General features: G+C 47.9%; 1 protein-coding gene across 5 annotated transcripts in view; it reads left to right on the plus strand.

Annotated features, from left to right (window-relative positions):
* PPP6R2 (protein phosphatase 6 regulatory subunit 2) overlaps positions 1 to 27,091 on the plus strand; it is a 72,474-nt gene that overhangs the window by 20,904 nt on the left and 24,479 nt on the right. For 3 of the 5 annotated variants that reach the window (XM_036866872.1, XM_036866873.1, XM_036866875.1), the window contains 4 exons: positions 12,021 to 12,263; positions 19,896 to 20,082; positions 25,505 to 25,642; positions 26,845 to 26,910. In XM_036866872.1, coding sequence (XP_036722767.1) covers positions 12,037 to 12,263; positions 19,896 to 20,082; positions 25,505 to 25,642; positions 26,845 to 26,910 — 618 coding nt within the window. In that variant the 5' untranslated portion in view covers positions 12,021 to 12,036. Of the gene's footprint in view, positions 1 to 521; positions 636 to 12,020; positions 12,264 to 19,895; positions 20,083 to 25,504; positions 25,643 to 26,844; positions 26,911 to 27,091 lie in introns of those variants that run through there. The other 2 variants (XM_036866874.1, XM_036866876.1) reach the window with 2 other exon arrangements.

Below are 27,091 nucleotides of genomic sequence, written 5' to 3' on the forward strand. Positions count from 1 at the left end.
CGTGAGCCACAACTACTGAGCCTGCGCTCTAGAGCCCGCGTGCCGCAATTACTGAAGCCAGCATGCTCTAGGGCCTGAGTGCTGCAACCACTGAGCCCACGTGCTGCAACCACTGAAGCCCACGCGCCTAGAGCCTGTGCTGCACAGCAAGAGAAACTACCAGGATGAGAAGCCTGCGCACCGCAATGAAGAGTAGCCCCCGCTTGCTGCAGCTGGAGAAAGCCTGTGTGCAGAAAGGAACATCCAATGCAGCCAAAAATAAAAATAATAATAAAAAAATTTTTTTAAAGTCAAAAACAAAAAAAGCACAAAAATCTCCTGGCCTGTAGTATTTGTCTATTTCTACAGTGCTAATGCTTCTGTCATGTCCAACTTGAGCTACCAGTGTGATGCCACTTGAAGGTGGCACTGGGAGAGGCTCACGGTCAGCTCCCGTGAGCAAGTCATGCCTCCCCAGCCACTGCTGAGCCCGTCCTCTGTGGCAAGGTGACCTTGTCTCTGTTTCCTTCTCTCCTTTGCAGTCAGGAGACTGAGGAGGAAGTGTGCCAGCCCCTGCTCTGGGCTCCTCACGGGGTAGCTCAGTTCATCCTCACAGCAGCTCTACGTGGAGGGTGCTCCTTGTCCCCAGTTTACAGGTGAGGACACCAGGGCACAAGAGGTCAGGTCACATAGCAGAGCCAGGACCTTGGTTGTGAAACTTTTTTAAAAAGCGATTGGTCAGACAGGTATAGGGTGCGTTTCAGATTCTCATTTTCTCTTAGCAACAGTCTCTACTGCAGAATGTTCTTTTCTGAAGGGCTCTGTCCATGGAACTGCATGATCGTATGGACAACATTTCTCTTTGGAAGCTGCCTTGTGTCTGATGGTTATACTAACCAGAAGAAATAAATGAGAGGTAGTTTAAGAGGAACTTGAAGTTCCTCTCATTTGGCTGTTGGATAAGAGTCTAGAAGATGCTGGTAATACTTTGCTTGGCATTCCAGACAGACTGTGGAGGCTGTTGTCAGGATGTGACGGGAATCCTTGTGCTGTGTTGCATCTCACGTATAACCAGAGACGTCTCAAGTCAACACGCCAGTACTGTGAGCCAGTAGCTTGTTCTAAAGATATGCTGTCGGTGGTGGGCCTCTAGGTCATCTAAGGAAGGAAAATTAGCCTTCCTGTAGGTGAGGGCCGATTAAGAGGATGCTAGCGTCTCTTTGGAGGATAGTGCATAGTTGTTGGGATACAAGAAACGTTTGGAAGGGACTTCCCTGGTGGTCCAGTGGTTAAGAATCCGCCTTCCAAGGCAGGGGACACGGGTTCGATCCCTGGTTGGGGAACTAAGATCCCACATGCCGCGGAGCAACTAAGCCCACATGCCACAACCAGAGTGTAGCCTGCTCGCCACAATGAAAAATCCTGAGTGCCACAACTAAGATCCAACACAGCCAAAAATGAATGAATGAATGAATAAGTAAGTAAATATTAAAAAAAAAAAGTCATCTTGAAACGTTTGGAAAAGAAGTATGCAGTATTACCTGAGTAACAGTTCTAGAACCAGTTTAAACCAGTTCCTTAGGCAGTGAAGTTAGCTGCACCTAAACCAGTACCATTGCTATGAACTCTTTAAGGGATGCCACTGATGAGATTACGTATTTCTTAAAATGCATGGATAGCTGACGGAAGCACAGAAACGTTGCTGCACAGAGATTTTTGGTTTAATGGCCTAGGTGTGAGCTGGTGAGGCACACAGTCTAAGTGAATGACTTTGAGAGTAACCTATTTTTATTTCAGGTGTCAGTGGGAATGTAAATAGAGGTTCTCAGATGCTGGTCTGTATGTAATATTGGTGAGATGAGCAAAGGGGAGCTTTTCTTAAAACTGTTTTTTTAAAGTGAGACATAATCCTCAATCCTGATATTATGGCTTTCTTCTTTTGATATTGAAAAAGCCATTGTTGTCTGAATTGAAGGTGATTGTAGATGACAGTTTATCCTTTCCTCCTTTTTTTAAAATTTAATTTATTTATTTTGGACTGCATTGGGTCTTCGTTGCTGCGTGCGGGCTTTCTCTAGTGGTGGCGAGCGGGGGCTACTCTTCGTTGCGGTGAGCAGGCTTCTCATTGTGGTGGCTTCTCTTGTTGCAGAGCATAGGCTCTAGGCGCGTGGGCTTCAGTAGTTATGGCACGTGGGCTTAGTTGCTCCACAGCATGTGGGATCTTCCCGGGCTAGGGCTTGAACCCGTGTCCCCTGTATTAGTAGGTGGATTCTTAACCACTGTGCCACCAGGGAAGCCCCTTTGTGTCTGCTTTTCTTTCTCTCTCTTTCCCTCCCTCCCTCCTCCTGGCTTGGCAGAGTGAAAAAGTTGGCAACCCTGTTAGTTTTCTAAATTAAAATAAAAGAACTTGGGACTTCCCTGGTGGTGCAGTGGTTAAGAATCCGCCTGCCAGTGCAAGCGACACGGGTTCGATCCCTGGTCCGGGAAGATCCCACATGCCATGGAGCAATTAAGCCCGTTTGCCACAACTATTGAAGCCCGCGCACCTAGAGCCTGTGCTCCGCAACAAGAGAAGGCACCTTAATGAGAAGCCTGCGCACTGCAACGAAGAGTAACCCCTGCTCACCACAACAAGAGAGAGCCTGCGCGCAGCAACAAAGACCTAATGCAGCCAAAGATAAAATAAATAAATAAATAAATTTATTTAAAAAAAAAAGAAAAGAACTTAACCAGCCTGTGAAATCCCCGTGTCTTGGAACGTTGAGCTGGGCCGCCTTTAGCACACAGGCCCTGGGGTAGATAAGTTGGTGCACCAGATTCTGCAGAAGGTATGGGTTCTCAGAGGCCCTTGAGTGTCTTACTCTTTTTTACAGGGTGGAAATCCTGCCTAGACTTGCTCTTTTATGATTTAGGGGTAAATAAGTAGATGTTAACTTAGTTTATTCTTTCAAACTATAAAAGGTATGAATAAGCGAGTAGCATGAGGATGATTATTTGGGTGAAATTTTGGTTTTATTTGTTGGTCAAGATTTGTTCTGTGTGTGCTCCGGTGCTGTCTGGTGGAACACATAAGATGTATGACCATCCCCACCATGAAGGAGCCTGTGGCTTGTGGGCTGGCGTGTGCAGACCCAGGCCTGGTGTGCAGTGCTGGCATCACGCAGAGCAGCATAGTGTGGGCGCTTGGCACATTGAGGCCGCCTCTGTGCTGCTGCGGTGAAACCAACCAGGCTCCGTGGGGGCCTATCAGTACTTCATTCTTTCTTATTACTGAATAATATTCCATTGTATGGATAGACCACATTTTTAAAAAATTTTATTTATTTAATTTATTTTATTATTTTTGTCTGCTTTGGGCCTTCGTTGCTGCGCGCGGGCTTTCTCTAGTTGCGGTGAGCGGGGGCCCCTCTTTCGTTGCAGTGCGCGTGCTTCTCATTGCGGTGCCTTCTCGTTGTGGAGCATGGGCTGTAGGCGTGCGGGCTTCAGTTGTTGTGGCTCACGGGCTCAGTAGTTGTGGCTCGCAGGCTCTAGAGCGCAGGCTCAGTAGTTGTGGCACATGGGGTTAGTTGCTCCGCGGCATGTGGGATCTTCCTGGACCAGGGATCGAACCTCTGGCCCCTGCATTGGCGGGTGGATTCTTAACCACTGCACCACCAGGGAAGTCCCTTCATTGTGCTTTTGACTTGCATTTCCCGGATGGCTAATGGTACTGAGCATTTTTTTGTATGCTTTTTGTCCATTTGGATATTTTCTTTGGAGAAATGTCTATTCAGATCCTTTACTCATTTTTTTCTTTATTAATTAATTAATTAATTTTTGGCTGTGTTGGGTCTTCGTTGCTGTGCACGGGCTTTCTCTAGTTGAGGTGAGCGGGGGCTACTCTTTGTTGCAGTGCACGGGCTTCTCATTGTCATGGCTTCTCTTTTTGCGGAGCACGGGCTCTAGGCGCGCAGGCTTCAGTAGTTGTGGCACGTGGGCTCAGTAGTTGTGGCTTGCGGGCTCTAGAGCTCAGGCTCAGTAGTTGTGGTGCACAGGCTTAGTTGCTCTGTGGCATGTGGGATCTTCCCAGACCAGGGCTCGAACCCATGTCCCCTGCATTAGCAGGCGGATTCTTAACCACTGTGCCACCAGGGAATCCCAGATCCTTCACTTGTTCTAAAATTTGTCTTTTTATTATTGAGTTGTAAGAGTTCTTTATATATTCTAGGTACAAGTCCTTTTTCAGATATATGATTTGCAAAAATTTTCTTTTGTGAAAATGTTCTCCCATTGTGTGTGTTGTCTTTACACTTTCTTAAAGGTGTCATTTGAAGCACAAAAACTATTTTTGAGGAAGTCCAAGTTATATTTTCTTTTGTTGCTTTTGGTGTCATATCTAAGAAACCATCGGCAAATACATGATTGTTTCTTCTAAGAGTTTTATAGTTTTAGCACTTAAATTTAGGTCTTTGATCTATGTTGGTAAATCTTTGTATATAGTGTATAAATAAGGGTCTGCATTTATTGTTGTTTTTTTAAAAATTTATTTATTTATTTATGGCTGTGTTGGGTCTTCGTTTCTGTGCGAGGGCTTTCTCTAGTTGTGGTAAGTGGGGGCCACTCTTCATTGCGGTGCGCGGGCCTCTCACTATCGCGGCCTCTCTTATTGCGGAGCACAGGCTCCAGACGCGCAGGCTCAGTAACTGTGGCTCACGGGCCCAGTTGCTCCGCGGCATGTGTGATCTTCCCAGACCAGGGCTCGAACCTGTGTCCCCTGCATTGGCAGGCAGATTCTCAACCACTGCGCCACCAGGGAAGCCCGCATTTATTGTTTTGCATGCAGATATCTAGTTGTTCCAGCATCATATATTGAAAACACTATTCTAACCCCCATTGAATTGTTTTTTCACCCCTGTCAAAAATCAGTTGACTGTAAATCTGAGTGTTTATTTTTTTAAAATTAATTTATTTATTTTTGGTTGCGTTGGGTCTTCATTGCTGCACACGGGCTTTCTCTAGTTGTGGTGAGCGGGGGCTACTCTTCGTTGCGGTGCGCAGGCTTCTCATTGCGGTGGCTTCTCTTGTTGCGGAGCACAGGCTCTAGGGTGCGCAGGCTTCGGTAGTTGTGGCACACGGGCTCAGTAGTTGTGGCTCGCGGGCTCTAGAGCGCAGGCTCAGTAGTTGTGACGCACGGGCTTAGTGGCTCTGCGGCATGTGGGATCTTCCTGGACCAGGGCTCGAACCCGTGTCTCCTGCACTGGCAGGCGGATTCTTAATCACTGCGCCACCAGGGAAGCCCATGAATGTTTATTTCTTGTCTCAATTCTATTCCATCAATCTACATGTCGTTCCTTAGGCCTGTACCACGTTGTATTGTTTACTGAAACTTTGTAGTAAATTTTGAAATCAGGAAGAATGAGTCCTCCAGCTTTGTTCCTTTTCAAGATTGTTTTGTGTGTTCTGGGCCACTTGCATTTCCATATGGATTTTAGGATCAGCTTATCACTGATTTTTAAAAACTATCCTTGTTATATTAATTTCTATACTTTATTGTTTGGGGAACACAGTCTGCAAGATAGTGGTCTTTTGGAGTCTATTGAGGCTTCCTTTATTGGTTTAATATCTGGTTTGTATTTGTAAATGTTACATGGTGTTTTCAAAAAGAATTTGTATTCTCTGTCCTTTGGGTGTAGAATTTTGTGTCTCTTTTATAGCTTGAGCTTATTAATAATATTCACCTTTTTAACGTTGCAGCTGTAAGAAATAATACAGAGATATCCCTTGTACCCTTTGTCCAGTTTCCCCCAGTGGTAATATTTTGCAGAGTTATAGTAGAAAAATCACAACCAGGAATTGACATTGATACAGTCCACTGATCTTACTCATACTTCCTGAGTTGCATTTGTATTGTGTGTGCAGGTGTTTAGTTCTATAGTTTGTCGTCTGTGTGGTTGTGTATCCACCATCAAAGACAAAATGCTGAACAGTTCCAAAGCCCCGAGGATTCTCTTGTTGCGCTTTTATGACCACACTCATTTCCCTCTCTCCACCTACCTGCTCCTCATGCCTAACCACTGGTAACCACTAATTTGTCCTCCATTTCTAAAATTTTTCATTTCAAAAATGTTATATATAAATGGAATCATACAGTGTGTAATCTTTGGGATTGGCTTTTTTAAAAAAGAAAAATTTATCTATTTTGGCTGTGCCGGGTCTTAGTTGTGGCACAAGGGATCTTTGTTGTGGCATGTTTAGCTGCGGCAAGTGGGCTTCTTAGTTGCAGCATGCAGACTTCTTAGTTGCAGCGTGCGGACTTCTCAGTTCCAGCGTGCATGCGGGATCTAGTTCCCTGACCAGGGCAAGCCCATGCCCCCTGCATTGGGAGCATGGAGTCTTACCCACTGGACCACCAGGGAAGTCCCCGGGATTGGCTTTTTTTTGCTCAGCAATAATTCTCTAGAGCAGGGGTCTCCAAACCCGGGGCTGTGGACCGGTACTAGTGCATGGCATGTTAGGAGCCGGGCCGCACAGCAGGAGGTGAGCGGCGGTGGACGAGTGAGCAAAGCTTCATCTGCTGCTTCCCGCTGCTCCCCATTGCTCGCATTACTGCCTGAACCAACCCCCCTACAATCTGTGGAAAAATTGTCTTCCACGAAACTGGTTCCTGGTGCCAAAAAGGTTGGGGACTGCTGCCGTAGAGACTCATCCAAGTTGTTGCACGTATCAGTAGTTTGTTCCTTTTGGTTGCTGAGTCGTATTCCATGGTATGGATGGACCACACTTTAGCATTCATGTGTCAAGGACCATCTGGACCTATTCCAGTTTTTGACTTTTTGCAAATAAAGCTACTGTGAGCATTCATGTGCAGGATTTTGTTTGAACTTGTTTTTATTTCTCTAGAATAAATGCCCAGGGCCAAGGCATTTTTCATCTATGGATTTCTCTCAATTGCTGCAATAAAGTTTATAGAGGTTGAACAATACTATAAAATGCCTCTGTGTTTGTGATGGTTATATATTCTTGTCCTATTGTCCCTTTTACCTGTTTATAACATCCTTTGCATCTCATTTTATCTTAACTTTTAGTTTGTCAGACATAAAGATTGTGGCTCAGATTTATTTTGGTTCGCATTTGCCTTGTGTATGTTTTTCAGTCTTTTCATTTCTACCTTTTTCAGTTTTTTTAAAGTGTGTCTTTTGTTGGATGTTGTTTTTTAAAAATTAAATCTGAGAAAACTCTTTTGCATTGATTAGTTTATCCCATATTCAGTTGTTGAAATTATTATTATATTAGTACTAATTTCTTTTTTTAAATTTATTTTTATTGAAGTATAGTTGATTTACAATGTTGTGTATTAGTACTAATTTCTACCATTTTATTTCACATTTTCATTTACTAATACTTTCCTTTTGCTTTTATTTCTCCTTTTCTGTTTTCCGTTGGATAGATTGTTTTGTTTTTGTTTTACTGCTGATTAAAATTACACATTCTCATTTTTTTGTGTGTGTGTAACCTCCCTGAACTTAAGATCTTTTGTCATGGGTATTTCTTCTTCTCTTCTTCTTCTTTTTTTTTTTTTAATATTTATTTATTTATTTTGGCTGCGCTGTGTCTTAGTTGTGGCAAATGGGTGCTTCGTTGCGGCATGAGGGATCTTTAGTTGCGGCATGCTGACTTCTTAGTTGTGGCATGCGAACTCTTTTTTTTAAAATTTTAATAATGGTTATGTTTTTTTTTTAATTTTTGGCTGCGTTGGGTCTTTGTTTCTGTGCTTGGGCTTTTTCTAGTTGTGGTGAATGAGGGCTACTCTTTGTTGCTGCGTGGGGGCTTCTCACTGTGGTGGCTTCTCTTGTTGCGGAGTATGGGCTCTAGGCACGCCGGCTTCAATAGTTGTGGCACGCAGGCTAAGTAGTTGTGGCTTGCGGGCTGTAGAGCACAGGCTCAGTAGTTGTGGCAAATGGGCTTAATTGCTCCGCAGCATGTGGGATCTTCCCAGACCAGGTATTGAACTCATGTCCCCTGCATTGGCAGGTGGATTCTTAACCAGTGCGCCACCAGGGAAGTCCCTCAGTGTGCAGATCTGCACATATTTTATTAAATTATCCTGAAGTATTTCACGTTTTTGAATGTTGTTGTTAGCAGAAGTTAAATATTTTTTATTTACCAATTTTTTTTTTTTTATATTTACCAATTTTTATTGCTAGTATATAGAGATACAATTACTTTTTGGATATTGACCTTGTAACTGGTAAGCTAGCTGTTCACTCTCATTAATTCTTGTAGCTCTTTTCCTTGTAGATTTCTTAGGCATTTCTGCTTACACAATCATATCATTTGTCAGTGAAGAAAATTTTACTTATTCTTTTTCAATCTGTATGTGTTTTATTTCTTTTTCTTGTCTTATAGTACTACCTGGGACCTTCGCTACAATCTTGAATATAAGTGGTTAGAGTTTCTTGTTCCAATCTTAGGAGGAAAGCATTCAGTCTTTTCACCATTAAGTGTGCTGATAGCTTTAGGTTTTTTAGTAGATGCCCTTTATCAGGTTCAGGAAGTTCCCGTCTATTCCTCATTTATTGAGAGTGTCATGAAAGTGTGTTGTATTTTTTTCAAATTACTCAAACCCAACCATATTACATGTAAATGATCTAAATATTTTAATTAAAAGGCAGAGAATAACAGATGGAATAACAAAGCAAGACCTTATCAATCAGTCTTTGCTGTTTAAAAAGAAACGCTTTATTTTTTTTATTTTTATTTTTTAAAATTAAGAATAACTTTATTGAAGTATCATTGACAAATAAAAATTGTACATATTTAAGGTGTACAACCTGATGCTTTGATATATGTATACATCATGAAATAATTACCACCATTAAGCTAATTAGCATACTGTCTTGATTTTCATTCTATTTATCTGGCTATTCTTAGTCTGTATTCTTTGCTCAGGACCACTATTAGGCCTTAAAATATTTTAGCTTCACAGATGCTATTTTCTTCTCATCCTATATCTTTTCTCTACAATATCATGGCTTCATTTATTCTCTGTGGCTTCATTTATTTCTCCACCTCAAACTGTTTCCCTGAGTTTACCATGCATACATCTAATTGCCTACATGCCAGATTTTCTTAGATCTTTCAAATGAATGTCAAGCTTGTGTACAAAGCCAAAGAAGTTAATGATTTTCACTGCAAATGTGTGAATGATGCCCTTTGAAATTGTGCAATGTAATGATCTTTTAAGAGTCCTATATCTGTGAACGTCTCCAGCTATGTATGCAGTCAAGAACCAAAATTAATCCTTGACCTTTTTTCTCCCACATCCAATTAGTCATTGAGTTCTGCCCCTGTATCATATATTTCCATAGCTCTCTATACCTATTGTACATAAAATTTTAAATATTGTATAACTGATTATATATTTGCACGATTATATAATCATTACGAAACTCCCCTAGTAGGCTGAATTTTCCATGAAATCATAGACTGTATGTGTTTTGCTCACTGTTATAACCCCTATATATAATGCAGTTCTGGCTTATAATAGGTGCTAAATACATGCTTTTCAATGAATTAACAAAGCATATGAGTAAAATTAAATATTTTATAAAATATTGTCTCAAGTCTTTTTTAGAATTATGTGACTCTTTTGAGGATCATACTTTTTTTTTAAATTTTGTTTATTTTTTTATACAGCAGGTTCTTATTAGTCATCCATTTTATACACATCAGTGTATACATGTCAATCCCAATCTCCCAATTCATCACACCACTTTAAATATAAAAATACAAATAGGTTGACAGTAAAAGGATGTTAAAGGATATAGCAAATATAAACCACAAGAATGGTATGCTGTAATAGTGTCAGACAAAGCAGACTTCAAGATACTCTATATTCACTTCAAGACACTCACCCACTCTCGCTGAAAACGGGACGCATAGAAGCCACCTCTAGCTGCCATGTCTGGCAAGTTCTTGTTTGGAAACAAAGCCTTGGCTAGGTGGGGGTCCTCCCTCTGGTTCCCCTCTTTCCCTGGATTGTATGTTATCCAAGCACATGAGTCATTCTGTAGGGCCTTAGGAGAGAGGGCACCTGATGTGTGGGTGGGGACATCCATCTTTTCCTGAAGTTACATCTAGTAATCATTATTTCTGGTCCCCCAGAGTCTGTAACTAACACCGGCATATACCCATCTGCACTCCTCACGAGAGAAATAAGGAAGATATTAGGACCTAGATGGAAACTGAGTGCAGGTCAGCTTGTGGAGTCCCTTGCGCTGCGAGTCCAAGCGGCCCCACCTCTGAGTCTGGCGGGGCAGGTGGGATTTTGTCAGCGAAGGGGCTGAGCACAGGAGTGTGCGCAGAAGGGCAAAGGCAGAGAGTGCGGTGTGTGTGGGAAGAGAGACACGGCATCCTCGGGGTCGGGGAGGCAGCGGGAAGTGCCCAGAGGACCTGGAGGCACGTTGGGAGGGGCAGCCTGGTGAGCGGTGGGCATTTGGGGCCAGCACAGGCTTTAAACCACCGTGAGAGGGACGTGAAGACGTGTGTCTGCGTTTTGGGAAAGTGAGTTTGACGCAGCAAAGACAAGAGGCTGTGGAGGGTGTGGCTGGACAGCTGAGGGGCCTGTGTCCGGGACTCCTGGGCAGCTGGGCTTCATGCACAGACACACTGGGGCTCACGTCACGTGGGAAGTTCTTTGCTCTTCTAAGTAAAACTATTAGGTAAGTCCCATCTACTATCACCATGATTTTGCACATAGTGATCTGTGTAACATTGAAAAGATAACCTCAAGATACAGGTGTAACTTTGTTGAAGATGCAGGCTTTATGTTTTTCATTTTGTATCCAACAGCGAAAACTTTGTTGCAAACCAACCTAGGCCCACAGACTGACATATGAGACTCACTGAGTGCTTCAGACCTTGTAGAGTCCAGGCAGAGACAGCAGGAGCCCGCAGAGGGTGATGTGGGGTGCAGGGGAAGGGGTGGGTGGATCGAGAGTCCTTAGGTGGCGTGACAGGACCTAGTACTCGGTGTGTGCGTGTGAGGGAGGTGGTGGCCTCAGGGACAGCCCTGGCTCACTCAGCAAGGTGACGCAAGGAAACGAGGGGCCGAGTAGGTGGGGGCGGCAGAGGAGCAGAGGGTCGAGCAGAAGGAGCTGCCCTGAGTTTGGCTTTTGCTGAGGTTGGTCTGGGCGCTGCTCTGTGTCCCGTGAGGGATGGCCAGGCGGGGGCGGCCGCGAGAGGAGGCGTAGGAGGGACAGGGAAGCAGAGCTCGTTACACTCCCGGGTCCTGGAGGCCGGAGGCACCGACCTCACGCGGGCCACGTGCGGGAAGCCCCAGGGGGGCAGGAGGCAGAAGGGGGAGGAGCCAGGGCAGAGCCGAGGCTGCGGCTTTTACTGAGGTTTCCACGCGGAAGGCAAGGCTGGGCAGGGTGCACAGCTTCGGGTCAGCTTGCTTGGATGATTTCGGCGGGCTCTAAGCTATATGGGTGGCTCCTGGTTGCCTGGCCCCTGGCCCTGGGATAATGAAGGCAGTGGAACGGAGTCCCCTGGTGTGTGTGGGCCCATGGAGGAGGAGGGCTCCGGGGGGTCAGTCTGCAGGTCACAGGAGTGCTCCTGGGAACCCTTTGCCGTCTCTAGGAGTTGGCCGCCCGGGAGGGGCAGTCTCTCCTCAATCAGAATGTTTTTTAAAGATGTCAAAACATAATATACAGAAAATTAAAAATACATACGATACAGAGACATCTGGGGAGAGATGTCCAGTGTTTGTTGAGGAGGGGCTGGGCACTGGGAAGGAGGTTTGCGAGTCTCACTTTCTGGGTGGAGGGGCGTCCCCCGTCTGACGTGTGGGAGACCGGCATGTGTTGGCCTCGGAGCCAAGGGGCTAGTGGTGAGAGCTCCGGGGGCCCCTCGGGAGGACAGGAGGCCGAGCTGTCCTGCCGTACGTGGGGGAGCGCCCCCTGCAGCCCAGGCCCCGTTGTGGGTGGACTTCGGGACCTGGGTGCGGGGGTTGCTGAGGCGGATTCGCACGTGGTGGCAGTGACCCTCTTGTCTGCTTGCAGCTCTGTGGCCGTCACCATGTTCTGGAAGTTTGACTTGAACACCACGTCCCACGTCGACAAGCTGCTGGATAAGGAGGACGTGACGCTGCGAGAGTTAATGGACGAAGATGACATCTTGCAGGAGTGCAAGGCCCAGAACCGGAAGCTGCTGGACTTCCTGTGCAGGCAGCAGAGCATGGAGGAGCTGGTGAGCCTCGTCACCCAGGACCCGGCCCCGGACATGGAAGAGAAGGTCCGCTTCAAGTACGTACCGCGGCTCTGAGTGGCCTGGAGCTGGGCAGTGTGCAGGGTGGCAGCGGGCAGGGCTGGAGGACGGTCAGAGCCGGGCTTTCTGACAGAATGGCTGACCGTAAACGTTTGCCCCGCCTGACGTGTGAGAAGGCCCCTCCAGTGGGCTTTGCTTTGTGATGTTGAAGATTTGGGGACCTCCTGTGTGTGATTCCTCACTCTGGGTTATAGCGAGCTGCACTGTGTTGGAGCGTTTTGGGTGAATATGTGCTGAAGAAAGGCTGAGCCCTGACAGAGGCAGATGGGTGCAGCCTCGGCCTGACTGGTGAAACAGCCAGTCCCCAGAGACAGGCGGCATCTGACTGCTCGACTGTGGGGTCTTGGGCCTGGAGGACGTATTTTGTGTCATTAGTGATCCTGAACGTTCTCAGAGTTTTTCGTAAAATGTTCCATTCAACAGGCGGCCTGGGATGTTAGGGGATGACAAAAGGGACAGGGCAAGGACTTGGGACAAGGGTTGGAGTGAGGACAGAGTGTGAACGGGTCGGGCCTTGGGTGACAGGAAGGACAGCAGAGCCGGCCTCTGGCTCTGAGGGTGCCTCTCTGGGCCCGAGCAGGCTCTGGGAAGCGGGGGAGCTGGGACTAGTGATGCAGAGGGATTCGGGGCAGACAGGGTGCCCTCAGCTGCTCATGTGTCCCACAGGGAGTCGGCGTGTGGTGGTAAAGTCTTAGTTGGGAAACTATGGCCTGAGGTCAGATTCTGTTTTTGTGAGGCCTGCAAGCTGAGAATGGTTTTACATTTTTAAATGGTTGGAAAAAATAGAAAAATAATAATATCACATGAAAATGACAAAATTCACATTTCCTTGTCCGTCATTTTCGTTGTAAAGTCTTGTTGGACACACCCGTGACCCGTTGGCCATGACAACCTAGACGTTCTAAAATATTGACTCTCTGGCCCTTTACTTTTTACAGAAAGTCTTTGATGACTTAGGAGGCAAATAAAGAAGGATGGGGTGATGGGGAGTAGTGCTGCGGTCGTGGTGGTCTACCGCGCCCCTCTGACAGGGAGTCAGCCTGCGCTGGAGGAGGAGAGCTCTGGAAAGAGGCGGGAGCTTGCTTGTGGAGGAGCCAGGGGCTTGGGGCCATGGTGATCAGCTGTGATAGATCAGAGGCCATCGTCCCTGAGATGTGCCTGGTCAGCGCCTCTTATCTCATCATTGCCATTAATGGGCTCCATTCCTTTCACTCTCTCACTCCCAAATGTGTCCTGTTGCTGACCCGTCGAGAGTCTCCCTGTCTGGAGGGTGTTGGCGACAGTGTGACGGGGAGAAGGGCTGGGGCAGATGTTGTGGTTCTGGGTAGAGGGGTCCCAGCGTGGCATCAGTGAGCCAGGAGAGCTTTATAGTCAGAGTTTGGGAGAGGTTAGCAGTGGGTGAGTACAAACAAAGCAAACAAGGCAGTGAGAAAACCTTTAACTCTGAGGGAGGGATGTATGTAAGTAAGCAAATAGAACAGTGTTTGCATGTTCATACAGAGGGCAACACGGGACATGGATTTAACTAGAAATTGCGGTATAATTTTATAGAGAGAGGGAAAAAGGGCAGTGGGGTGGCAGGGCAGGGTGATGTGAGATGTGAGAGCTACATCTTCATCTTCCACCATAAGAAGTCAATTTGTAATACCTAAAATTGCTAGATGAAGAAGTGTACTTGTATTTTATTTGGAAACATGGAGGTCAGTAATACAGAAAATGCCAGGAGCCTGTGGTGACTGTCTCAGGAGTGGGATGTGGGAGTGGGAAAGGAGGGGGCCGCTCTTCCTCACGAGCCCTGTCATACAGAGTCTTAAAAGCGTTTGTGCGTATCACCTGTTTTTTGTTTTTGGTTTTTTTAAATATTTATTTATTTACTTGGCTGCTCTGGGTCTTAGTTGCGGCACACAGGATCTAGTTCCCTGACCAGGGATTGAACCCAGGCCCCCTGCATTGGGAGCGTGGAGTCTTAACCACTGGGCCACCAGGGAAGTCCCCATTTCACCTGTTAAAAAAAGTAAAAAGCTTTTAATTTAAAAAGTAATTTTAGGGGGCTTCCCTGGTGGCGCAGTGGTTGAGAATCTGCCTGCCAATGCAGGGGACACGGGTTCGAGCCCTGGTCTGGGAAGATCCCACGTGCCGCGGCCCAGATCCCAACTGGGCCCGTGAGCCACAATTACTGAGCCTGCGCGTCTGGAGCCTGTGCTCCGCAACAAGAGAGGCCACGACAGTGAGAGGCCCGCGCACCGCGATGAAGAGTGGCCCCCGCTCGCCGCAACTGGAGAAAGCCCTCACACAGAAACGAAGACCCAACACAGCCATAAATAAATAAATAAATTAATTAATTAATTAATTTAAAAAAAAAGTAATTTAAAATTAACTTGCTTTTATTAAAAATTTATTTGCTTTTAATTAAAATTAAATCAAAACGTCCTTTTTGAGAAGAGGAATAGGCTGGATAGATGGATGAGGTAGTAGCTGAAGGAAGAAGTGGGGTCAAGATCATTTTTTAAAGATGCCGAAGATACAGATAGGCCCGGTTGCAGGCTTTGAGCCGTAGGTCTCTGTCGAGCCGCTCAGCTCGGCCTCGGAGCGTGCGGCAGCAGCAGGTGACGTGGCGGAGAGCGCGGAGCGAGTGCCTGTGCTGCTCGGCCTCTAGGTGGCCGCCCCAGGCCGCCTGGGCAGGGCGGCAGCACCTCCTCCAGCCGCCTTTGTGCCTCTGCAGCACAGCTGGTGTGGCTTCACCCTTGTGGCTGCAGGCTGGTGACGGAGAGACCCTTCCCGAGAGCAGGGAGTGTGCCCGAGCCACACGGGTCCAGAGGAGCTGCCCTGAGTGGTTGGCTGTTCTGCTAAAGCCAGAGACTGCTCCATGCAGCTGAGACCTCTGTGGAGCAGCCCTGGGCCGGGAGCTGGCCACCTGGTCCAGCCTGAGAACCCTGCGGATGCTTCTGGCCTTTTTCCTGAGATTCCTGTGCACTTTGCGGAGTTCTGGACCATTTGAGAAATAAGACAGAAAAGCCAGCAGATGGATGCCAAGTTACCACTTCTGCTCCTCATGCGGTGGTGTGGGGGGGATGTTGTTTTAGCTCTGAGTGGCGGGCTTCCTCTTTCCAAATCAGAGTTAGAACTGCTCACCCAGCGGGAAGCAGTGCTGGGTCAGGGCAGGACCCCAGGAAGGACCCCACCCCCACCCCCACCAAATAACCCTGCCTGCCGCACTAAGGGGCAGAGCAGAGAGGACGGCTGAGCCCAGTTGCCCAGCTGAGCCCCTGGGGATCAGCAGGGCAGGGCCCAGAGGGAGGCGTGAAGAGGGGAGAGGGAGTGAATCCCCGCCGTTAAGGTTCCTGGACTCTCCCATCCTCGCTCTGATAATTCCTGAGTCCACCTTCCGTTCTCCAGGATTTCGTCTTCCTCTTTTTTGTCTCCTTCCCCTGGCGAATACTACTCTCTGGCAGCTTCCTGAGGAGGCCTGCGTGGGTGGCAAGGTTGGGGCGCAGCCTGAGTGCATCGTTCTCCTTCCTGCTGGCTCTAAGCTCCCTCTGGTTTCCAGTCCAGACTGGACATGCATCTCCGGAAATTTTGAAGACTCCATAGGTGTCTTCGTCGACTGAAAAAAAAAACGCACAGCCTAAAAGCTGAGAATTATGTTTTATTTGGTGGAATTTCTAAGGACTTCAAGCCCTGGAGACAGGACTCTCAGATCGCTCTGAGGGACAGCTCTAAAGAGTGAGGGAGGGGCCAGGATATATAGGAGTTTTTGCAACAAAAGACCAGGTAGTCAGGACTTGAAAAGCTTACTGTTCATTAAAGAAAACCAGACATATTAAGTTAAGGAATTTAGCACTTTTCTGCGTATGGAAAGATGCAGGAGTCTGGGCTCGGGACTTCCCTGGTGGTGCAGTGGTTAAGAATCCTCCTGCCAATTCAGGGTACACGGGTTCGAGCCCTGGTCCGGGAAGATCCCACATGCCGCGGAACAACTAAGCCCGTGCGCCACAACTACTGAGCCTGCGCTCTAGAGCCCACGAGCTACAACTACTGAAGCCTGCACGCCTAGAGCCTGTGCTCCGCAACAGGAGAAGCCACCGCAATGAGAAGCCCGCGCACCGCAACGAAGAGTAGTCCCCACTCTCTGCAACTAGAGAAAGCCCACGCACAGCAAAGAAGACCCAACACAGCCAAAAAAAAAAAAAAAAAAAAAAAATGAGGAGTCTGGGCTCATTGAAATCATTCCTTTGATCTGCACCTCAGCTGTCTAGGGCCAGGATCCTGTGCTTTTCCCATCCTTGAGGGTGGCTGCTGCGGCTGAGCCGCTTTCCTCGCTCCTGAGTCCCCTCGGGGCTCACGGGGCGGGGCCGCCGGAGAGGCTCTAGTGGCTTGATGCCTGCAGCATCCTTTGTTTACTGACAGGGCAGCAGCACTTTTCATTCACATCTTTTAGTTCCTAGTTCCAGCCCTGCTGCTGACAAGTCTGATGCCACAGGTCTGCAGCTTTCCTTAGGGGCATTTCAGGGCCTTTTCTAATCCTGTTGCTCTGGAATTTCCCAGTAATGTAACTTTATCCCCTGGGTTAAGATAGGGGAATCTCAGAAGCAGCACCAATAATCCAGGAGAGTTTTATAGTCAAAGAGTTTGGGAGAAATTAGTAGTAAATAAGTATAAAACTAAGCAAACAAAACAAGGAGGAGGGGCTGGGAGTCTCAGTGCACTGACCCGACCCTCCACCTGCCTGGTGGACGCTATCTCCATCCAGGCCTCTCTGAGTGTTACAGAACGCAAGTGTGTGTGCCCGAAGCACAGTGAGGCCAAACAAACGGAAACGGCAGTTTGGAGCAGAGAAAGGTTTTTTATTGCAGGGCCCTGCAGGGAGAATGGGTGGTTCATGCTCAAAAACCCCAAACTCCCTGATTTCAGGGGAGAAGTTTTATAGGGAGAATTTGGGGTGAGGGCTGCGGGTGTGTGGCTTTCTTCTCGTTGGTTGGTAGTCAGGTGACAGGGCGGAGCTCCAGGAACCTTGGGCTCAGCCCGAAGTTACTGTCCTCGTCCTGGATGGAGGCCTTAGTTCTGCCGAAGAGCTCAAAGATACCTTACGTGTGTCCCTTGAGGAGGAACCAGGACCAGCACCATTGGTGCTTGAGTGCCCCTCCCTTGTTTCTTCAGCCCCTCCCTTCCCTGGTCAGCAACTGTTGGAACCTGCCCTTTGGAACGTGCGGAATGTCAGGGAGGCCGAATGAAGCCGATTTCCTACAAACAAGAAATAGTGGACACAGAAAGGCTTTTGTGCCCTGGAGGGCTCCACGGGGTCCTTCTCGGCTTCATGAGCTGTGTGTCTGCTTGTCCACCCTCCTCCCCCAGGACCCTGAGACACAGACCTGCCTCGTGCACCTGGCCCGCTTCCCTGGCTGCCCACCCTCCAGGTTCATTCCGCGTAGTTTCTACCTCCCTCGTCTTTTCTTCTTTGCATCATGGCCACAGACCTCTAGGTTCCATCTGCCGTGTGTAACTGGAATGGCTGTTCCCTGCATAAATTATATAAGTTATTAGAGCAGTACCTGTTTTTCTGAAGAATAATTATAGAATACTAATAGAGATCTCAGTCCCTCCACCTAGATGCAACCTTGTCTAAGTACAACAGCGCCTTGTGGCTCAGCTTGCCACACACGTGCACAATTCGTGTGTGTGCGTGTGCGCACACGCAGAGACTGGATGGGAGCCTTTCCGTGTGCTCTGGAAAAGCTTCTGTGCCTTTCTCTGGGGCATGCTTCTCCCTTGTTGCTCGGTGAGTCTTGTCTTGTTGTTTGGAGTCTGGTGGACACCTCTCCGCCCGTGTCCTGTGGGACCTCGTGCCGGCCTTGGGTACTGCCCTCTGAGCAGGCTCTCTGGCCTCTGCCCCTGTCTGCTGTGCTGGTCACCGTGGGGCACGTCCACGGTACGGAGCTGCCCCATCTCATCCTCGTCACGACCCCATGAGCTGGGCGCTGGCCACACCTCGTCTGGGCCCCTCTGTGTGGATCGGGCATCCCCTCATACCCGGCTGCCCGCTTGGCTTCAGAAGGCCCTCTTCTCTGGGTGATGGGGAGCACCCACCCCACAGCCAGGCTTAGATCCTGTCCCCTCCCCTCCACGCTGGGCCGGCCGCACGCTCCACCAGCTGTTTCCTCTAGACTCTCAAACCCAGGCCCTAGCTGACCACAGTGACCACCTGGGGTTAGGCCCTCGCTGGGGCCGTGTGGGTGGCTACCAGAAGCCGGAGGGTCATAGTGGCTGACCTTGATCCCGGGCTTACTGTGTGCCAGGCGCTGCTGCTCTGCTTTGTACACAGCCTCGTGGGGAAGGCAGACACTCAGACCTCCGTGTTCAGATAAAGCAGCCTAGACACGGAGACGTTATGGGTAAGGAGCCTGAGGCTGCACAGCATGTCCCGTGTAGCTCGGTGCCAGGTGTGCTCCAGGGCAGCCAGCCCCACAGGATGCGCCTGCCAGGTCCCTGCCTGCTCTGGCCCTGGGCACCCTCACCTGTGTTCCCAGATGTGCTGAGCGTGGCACCAGGCATTATCACTGTACTGCTATGGTGGGCTCTGTCCTGGATGCAGCAGGACATTGGGTAGGCCTGTCCCAGGACCACAGCAGTGACCCCATGTCTGTCAGAGGGTCAGGCAGGGAGCACAGTGGTATGGGATTACACGTAATGGGATCAGGATCATTTTGTGTCTGATTTTTTTTTTTAATAAGTAAATAAATAAATTTATTCATTTATTTATTTATTATTTTTGGCTGCATTGGGTCTCTAGTTGCTGCGCGTGGGCTTTCTTTCAGTTGTGGCGAGCGGGGACTACTCTTTGTTGCGGTGCGTGGGCTTCTCATTGCGGTGGCTTCTCTTGTTGATGAGCACGGGCTCTAGGTGCGCGGGCTTCAGTAGTTGTGGCATGTGGGCTTTAGAGCGCAGGCTCAGTAGTTGCGGCGCACGGGCTTAGTTGCTCCGTGGCATGTGGGATCTTCCTGGACCAGGGCTCGAACCCATGTACCCTGCATTGGCAGGCGGACTCTTAACCACTGCACCACCAGGGAAGTCCCTGTCTGATCATTTTTATCAAGTGAATAGTACATAGTTTACATGTATTGGTATTTCTTAATAATAATTTGCCTGCATAACACTTCAGAACTGGTACTGCATTGTAAACTGCTGATGAAGCATCTCTTCAGTCTGGGAACAAGCTGGATCTGTGCTTGTTGACACGTGGGGTCAGGAAGGGCGTGGAGAGGGGAGGACGAACCTGATGGAGGTGAGAGACATGGCAGCTGAGTACGAGGGCAGAGGAGAAGCCAAAAGATCAGGAAAGGTTCCGTAGAGAATGAAAATAGAGTCAGAAAATGTGGGATGTCAGAGTTTAGGGTATGAGGAGCCAGAAAAAGGTATGATAAAAACATTGAGGTTCTAATAGTCAAAAATGCTGGTTGGTCACAGGATAATCACATTTTTATTCTGTTCCAAGGTCTAGCCATGTTTGGTTTTTGCCTGTGGATCTGCTTCCTAAGGGGCAGATTATTCAAGTAGCTTGCTGAGCGGTGGAGAAGTCTCATTCACCTCCAGTTGCTTGCACTGTGCCCCTTCAGGTACCCAAACACAGCCTGTGAGCTGCTGACGTGTGACGTGCCGCAGATCAATGACAGGCTGGGAGGGGACGAGACTTTGCTCAACCTTCTTTACGACTTCTTGAACCGTGAGCCGCCTCTCAATCCTCTCCTCGCCAGTTTTTTCAGCAAGACCATTGGCAGTCTCATTGCAAGAAGAACTGAACAGGTACTCATCCGCCAAGCCCGCGAGATGTGGGAGGGAGGCGTGGCTGACGCCATCGCATCTTGCCCTCAGCCACTGCTGTGTGACCCGTGCATCAGGCTGTGGGGGGCAGGCTTCTGACTGTCCGTGGGACACACGTGGAGCAGTGTGGGCTGCTGCTGTGGGAGCTGGGATTTGGTTAAGAAAGTGGCTTCCCAAGAGAGACTTCCTCTGGCCGGCTCTGGAATAAGCAGCACTTCTGCCACCCCTGGGAGCTGCGCAGGGCCCCAAACTAGGCCAGCTCGTCCTGTCACTGACCAGTCATGGGTGTGAGATCCAGGACGTGCCTGCATCATGGCAGGACATTAGGGTGTCTGCTGCTGCATCTGTGTGGGTGGCGGGTGCCTGTATGTCTAGGGCACTTATTGTTTCAAAGCAAATAAAAGGAAATGCCTAGGACTTCCCTGGCCGTCCAGCGGTTAGTATTTCGTGCTTCCACTGCAGGGGTTGTGGGTTGGATCCCTGGTTGGGGAACTAAGATCCCACAAGCCGCGCGGTGCAGCCAAAAAAGAAAAAAAGGAAATGTCTACTAATACGTTTCTGTAAAAGCAGGGAGTAAACTCGTTTCATTCAGCTGGAGCGTGGGCCTCCTGGAGGCCGCACTTGCTCCACGGTTGCTCCTGCCTCACATCTGCCCTGGCGTGCTTCAGCACCACACGCCGTAGATGGCACAGAAGGGGCATGAGGTTTGCTGGCGCCTGTGCCTGTTACCTGCTTCAGGAGTCGGCCTTGTCAGTCTTCTTTCACCTTTATCCCTGCTCGCCATCCGCCAGGCACTATTTCAAAACAAACCCCAGACGGCATGTCATTTCTTTTGTCAATATTTCAGTGTGTATCTCTAAAATACAAGGACTTCCTTTTCTCCAGGCATTACGCCACGTGGTCGTAGCTAGGCTGTACGTGTGGTCAGCTTGAATGGCTGAAGTGAGAGTGGTTGAGCCAGTTTGCAGTCCCAGCAGCAGAGCGTGACAGTTCCTGCTCTTCCACTTCCCCTCCAGCCCTTACTAATATTATCAGTTGGTTTATCTTTTCTCTTCTGATGGTGTATGTAACAGCATTGTGCTTTTAGTGTGCGTCTCCCTGGTGACTAGTGAGGGTGAGAACCTTTTCATATATTCATTGGCCATTTGGATATTTTTTGTGTGAAGTCTCTTGCCTATTTTCCATCAGGCTGTCTCTTCTTTTTTCATTTGTGGGAATTCTCTCTATTTCGTGGATACAAGTCCTTTGTTGATTTTTTTTGGTGGGGGGGGGGGTGGCGTGCCACGCAGCTTGCGGGATCTTAGTTCCCTGACCAGGGATTGAACCCACGCCCTCGGTAGTGAAAGCCAAGAGTCCCACCCACTGGACTGCCAGGGAATTCCCCCTTTGTTGATTTTGTGTTGCAAACATCTTTTCCCACTCTGCTAGCTGGGTTTTGTTTCGTTTTTTACTCTCTTAATGGTATCTTTTAATGAGCAGAGATCCTGATTTTCATATAGTCCAAGTCATAACTCTCTTTATTTCTGTTTGGTTTTTTTGTTGCTGTTGTTTTGTTAAGAAACTTCTGCCGACTTCGAAATCATAAAGATAATGCTCTTACTACTCTTCTGTGTCCTCTTTTAGAAGCTTTGTTTTGCCTTTCATGTTTCTACCTACAATCCACCTGGAATTGATTCTTGTAAATGGTGTAAGATTGAAGTATTTTTTTTAATACGGTTATCCAGCTGACCCAGCACTGTATTGATAAGGCCGTTCTTTCTCAGTTGCTTTACAGTGTCCCTCTTGTCATAAATCAAGCAATCATGTGTGTATATGTTTCTGTTCTACTGTCCTGTTTGTAATTATGAACACAGCACTATTTAATTACTGTAGCTTTGTAAGTTTTGATGTTCGGTAGAATTAGTCCTCTCACTTTGTTTTTCTTCAAGGTTGTTTTTACTATTCTTTGCCTTTTGCATTATTTTAGGATGAGCAAATTTTAGAGTGAGTTTGTCAGTTTCCACATTCTCCCCTGTTCCCCAGAAAAACCCGGTGAAATTTTGATTAGGCTTGCATTTCCTATAGATTGGGGTTGGCTAATGATGCCCCACAGGCCAAAACCAGCCTGCCCCTATTTTGTAAAAGGAACTTTACTGAAACACAGCTGCTCCCATTTGTTTACATATTATCTATGGCTGCTTTTGTGCTATAGCAAAACGCTGAGTAGTTAGGGCTTCTTTAATTTCTCTCAGTAACCTAGTTCTTCGGGTAGCGGTCTTACATATTTTTCGTTATGTTTATCCTTAAGTAGTTGATATTTTCATGTTATTCTAAGCAGTGTCTTTTTTATTGAAAAATTTTATTGAGATAATTGTAGATTCACATGCAGTTTTATGAAATAATATAAAGCTATCTTTTGTACACTTTGCCTGGTTTCCTTCAGTGGTGACATTTTGTAAAATACTAGCAGAAGATCACAACCAGGACATTGACATTTTACTTGTAGTCATTTGTGTGTGTATGTGTATTAAGTTCAATACAATTTATCACTTGTGTAGGTTCGTGTCTCCACCATCAGTCAAGATACTGAACGGTTCTTAAACCATAAGCATCCTTCGTGTTGCCCTTTTATAACTACTCCCACCTTGCTCTGGCCTCTATCCCTTCACCCATCCCTAACCTCTGGCAACCACTAGTCTGTTTCATTTCAGAAATTTTGTTTTTTCAAACTGTTACTTAAATTAAATCATGTAACATATAGCCTTATGGCTTTTTCCCAGCATACATCCCTGAAGAGTCACCCAAGGTGCTGTATGTATCAGGAGTACATTCCCTTTTATTGCAGAGTAGTGTTCCATGGGGTGGATGGAGCACACTTTGTTAAACCATTCACATGTTGAAGGACATCTGGGCTGATTCCAGTTTTTGGAAATTATCAATAAAACTGCTGTTCTAATAATTTAAATTCTTTTTAAATTTTTCTTAAATTTTTATTTTTGACCATGCCGCATGGCATGTGGGATCTTAGTTCCCCACCAGGGATCAAACCCATGCCCCCTGCAGAGGAAGCATGGAGTCGTAACCACTGGACTGCCAGGGAATTCCTTATATTCTTTTTTTAAATCTATGTATAAGATCATACCATCTGTGATTAATGACAATTTTATTTTGTCCTTTATAAATCTTACACTTTTAGTCTCTTTTTCTTGCCTTGTTGCATTGTCTGGAACCTTTAATACATTGTTGAATTGAAGTGGTGATAGTGGGCCTCTGTTTTATTTATTGCCTCTGAGGAAAAGCTTTCACTGTTTTACAATTAAGTATGTTGTTTGTTGTGGAGTTTTTGTAGATTTTTTTTTATAAGACTATTCCTAGTCTTTTTAGTTTATAATGTTGAATGAATGTTGAAATGTATGAAATGTTTTTACCGTATCTATTGAGTTCATCATATGATTTTTCTTCTCTATTCTGTTAATAGGTAAATTCCACTGATTGGGTTTCTAATGTTAAACCAACCTTGATTTCCTGGAATATACCCAACTTGATTGTGATATATTATGCTTTTTTTCATATTGCTTCTTTTTTTTTTAAATTTTATTTATTTATTTATTTATTTATTTATGGCTGTGTTGGGTCTTCGTTTCTGTGCGAGGGCTTTCTCTAGTTGCGGCAAGTGGGGGCCACTCTTCATCACGGTGCGCGGGCCTCTCACTATTGCGGCCTCTCTTGTTGCGGAGCACAGGCTCCAGAGGCGCAGGCTCAGCAATTGTGGCTCACGGGCCTAGTCGCTCCGCGGCATGTGGGATCTTCCCAGACCAGGGCTCGAACCCGTGTCCCCTGCATTGGCAGGCAGATTCTCAACCGCTGCGCCACCAGGGAAGCCCGCCATATTGCTTTTTTTTAAAGAATTTTTGTATTTGTGGCCATCAGTGAGATTGGCTTATAATTTCCTTTTCTTTTTTGTGTTTTAATTTTTATTGGGGTATAATTGATTTACAATGTTGTGTTAGTTTCAAGTGTACAGCAAAGTGAATCTGTTATACATATACACATATCCACTCTTTTTTAGATTCTTTTCCCTTATAGGCCATTACAGAGTATTGAGTAGAGTTCCCTGTGCTATACAGTAGGTCCTTATATAATTTCCTTTTCTTAAAGTGCCCACATCAAGTTTTTGGAATCAAGGTTTTATGTCCTCATACAATGATATGGGGCATATTCTCTCATTTTATGTTCCCTGGAAGAGTCCTGCATAAGATTGGGGTTATTTTTCTTTAAATGTTTGATAGAATTCACTAGTAAAGCCTTTAGAGCCTGGAGTCTTCTGTATGGGGAGGCTTTTAATTAGAGATTTTGTTTCTTTTGACGCTCTAGAACTCCAGATTTTCTCTTTCTTCTTGTCAGTTTACTTAAGTGAGTTTTTCAAAGAAATTTTTCATTTTTCCAAATTTACAGAAATTGGCATAAACTTGTTCCGGATAACCTCTTGTAATAGTGTTTATATCTGTAGGGTGTGTAGGGATGTTCCCTGGAGCCTTCTCTGCTGTTTTCAGTCTTTCTAGGAGTTTAATCACGCTTTTCAAAGAACCACCCCTCCCCCCCCCACCCCACCCCCGCCTCCCCACCCCTGTTGCCTCTCTTCTCCCTCTTCCTCCTCCTTCCCCTCCTCCCCTTCACTTCTGGCATGAGTATGGTTGGGATCCCTTGCCTCTTCCGTGTCCCCATTGCCCCCAATAGACTCCTGGGTCTGTGCAGTGGCCTGGACTCGCAGGCACCTCATCTCTGTGGCCAACTGAGCCGAGCTTGCCGACACGTGGCCAAGAAGGCCTCTGCCTGGGCTTCTCCCACCCCTCTGCGCTCAGGCACCACACCCTGTGACTGCACACTCAGCCAGCCAGCTGCGTTGTGTCTTGTCGGCTCTGGTCACCAGCCAGCCGCACCGCTCCGCCTCTGCTTTTCTGAAACCTCAGTCCTTTCCCTTCAGTCACCTGTGGGGCCTGTCAGCTCTCCGGGTTTGTGTCCCCTGTCCGGGAGCTGTCACTGATGGCCACCCCAGGCTCAGCTCCGTCTGCACTGGTCATTTCTGCTGGGAAGACTTGAGCTGGTGCATGTGGAGCGGTTGCTGTGCCATCTCACTCGGGTGCTGGGGCTGCATTGGTGCCCAGTCTCGGTGTGCGGCAAACTCCGCCAGCCCGGGGTCCTCTCAGGCCCCCACCGCCTCGTGGACGCGCCTGTGTTCAGGTCTCTGCCAGTCATTGCTGGGGGGCGGCGCGGGGGGGCATTTCTTACAACTCTTTCCACGTCTTTCCACTATTTCTGCTCCCTGTTGTTGAAAGTGAACCTTTCCCATGGCAGTTCTTGGGGGCAGCATCTCCTGGTGGTCAGGGTCTGCCCTGCTCCCCTCTCAGGGGCTGTCTGGTTGCAGGTGATAGTGTTCTTGAGGAAGAAGGACAAGTTCATCAGCCTGGTGTTGAAGCACATCGGCACCTCGGCCCTCATGGACCTGCTGCTGCGCCTGGTCAGCTGCGTAGAGCCCGCCGGGCTCCGGCAGGAGGTCCTGCATGTGAGTGTGTGGGCCCCCTCCTCCCTGGAGCCCCTCCCCGTCTGCGTGGGTTCTGCACATTCTCCGAGTGTGGAGTAAGTGCCTGGTACAAGGAGGCTGGAGCTGGTGAAGCAGCACCGGGGTGCCCAGCACCCCAGCTTTCCACCCAGCAGGACCTTCCCCTCCGGATGAGAACCCCTCACGGGTTCTAGTCAAGGCTTGTATTTGAGACTGGGTCTGGCGTCTGCATCTTTTCTCTTTTCCTGCCTCAGTCCATTCATTAGCAGAGAACAGAAGTAGGCTTCCTCACTTGTGCCCCACCCCCAGGGCTGCTAGGTCTCCAGTGGGCGCTGGTCCTGTGCCCGAGCACGTGCCCGAGAGGAAACAGTCGCCGAAGAGGATTCCATGCAGAGAAGTTTCGAAGACCAGAGTTGGCCTGTTGTTTGCCCTGGAGCGTGTGCCTGTGTCTGTCCTGACAGTATTCACAGCGAGAGGGGCTGTCCACAGCTCCCTGAGGGCTTTCCCAGAAAAGGGGATGCTCAACCCAGAGAAGCCCAGGAAATCAGTGCTGGACAAACTGTTTGCTGCTGTTTGGCAGGTTTTGTTTGTAATGCAGCTTAAAACAGAATAAGTAAACCATTGGTCCTTCTTGACAGTTTTCCAGCTCCTGGAATTAGGTGACAGTTGTCACTTTTAGATTCATAACTCGCTTCATTATGGAGCAGCCTCCCACTAAGAATTAATCATCGTAGCTGATGTGGCACAGTGAGAGCAGCGTGAACATCAGCCGTTGCTGAACGTTAGTGGGAAGCCTGCCCTGACTACATTGGGCCCGTTTTTGGATAAGGAAGTGCGTGGAGGAGCCGGACTGACCTGGAAAGGCCCGGGTGCTGCAGGGAGCAGCTGGGCTGTGTGCTGGGAGAGCCCCGCCAGCGCGGGTGGCTCCAGGCTCCGCTTTGGAGACGTCCTAAAAATAGAGCTCGCGTGTGTTTAAGAGTCTGAACCATTAGGGCGTGTGGAAGGGGATTCCCTCCTTTATAATCTTTGGGTCACTCCAGAATTCGGCCACTGCTTGTGCTTTCTGGGTCTGGGTGGACGCACGTGTTGGGTGAAGTATCTCTGTGCCAGAACCTGGTGCGTGGATTTCTGTTGCACTGAAGGACTTTCCTTCCACTTCGTCAGGTGTGAGCAGAGTCACTTACAGGCCTTTTTTTCCCTTTCAGTGGCTTAATGAAGAGAAGATCATCCAGAGGCTCGTGGAATTGATCCATCCGAGTCAGGATGAAGATGTGAGTATGGGGCTCGTGGACCCCACCTTTGAGCAGGAGCCCCTCACTCCGGGCTGGCGGAGAGCGCTCTCCACTGCTGTCTGAGGGGCAAGTCCCTCCTTTCCTCAGACGCTCTTCTTCCTTTAATCAAGCACTGACTTCTAGACTTTTTTTTCCTAAAATATAGTACATACATATTATA

This window comes from Balaenoptera musculus, chromosome 10 (assembly GCF_009873245.2).
Source record: "Balaenoptera musculus isolate JJ_BM4_2016_0621 chromosome 10, mBalMus1.pri.v3, whole genome shotgun sequence".
Classification (NCBI taxonomy): domain Eukaryota; kingdom Metazoa; phylum Chordata; class Mammalia; order Artiodactyla; family Balaenopteridae; genus Balaenoptera; species Balaenoptera musculus.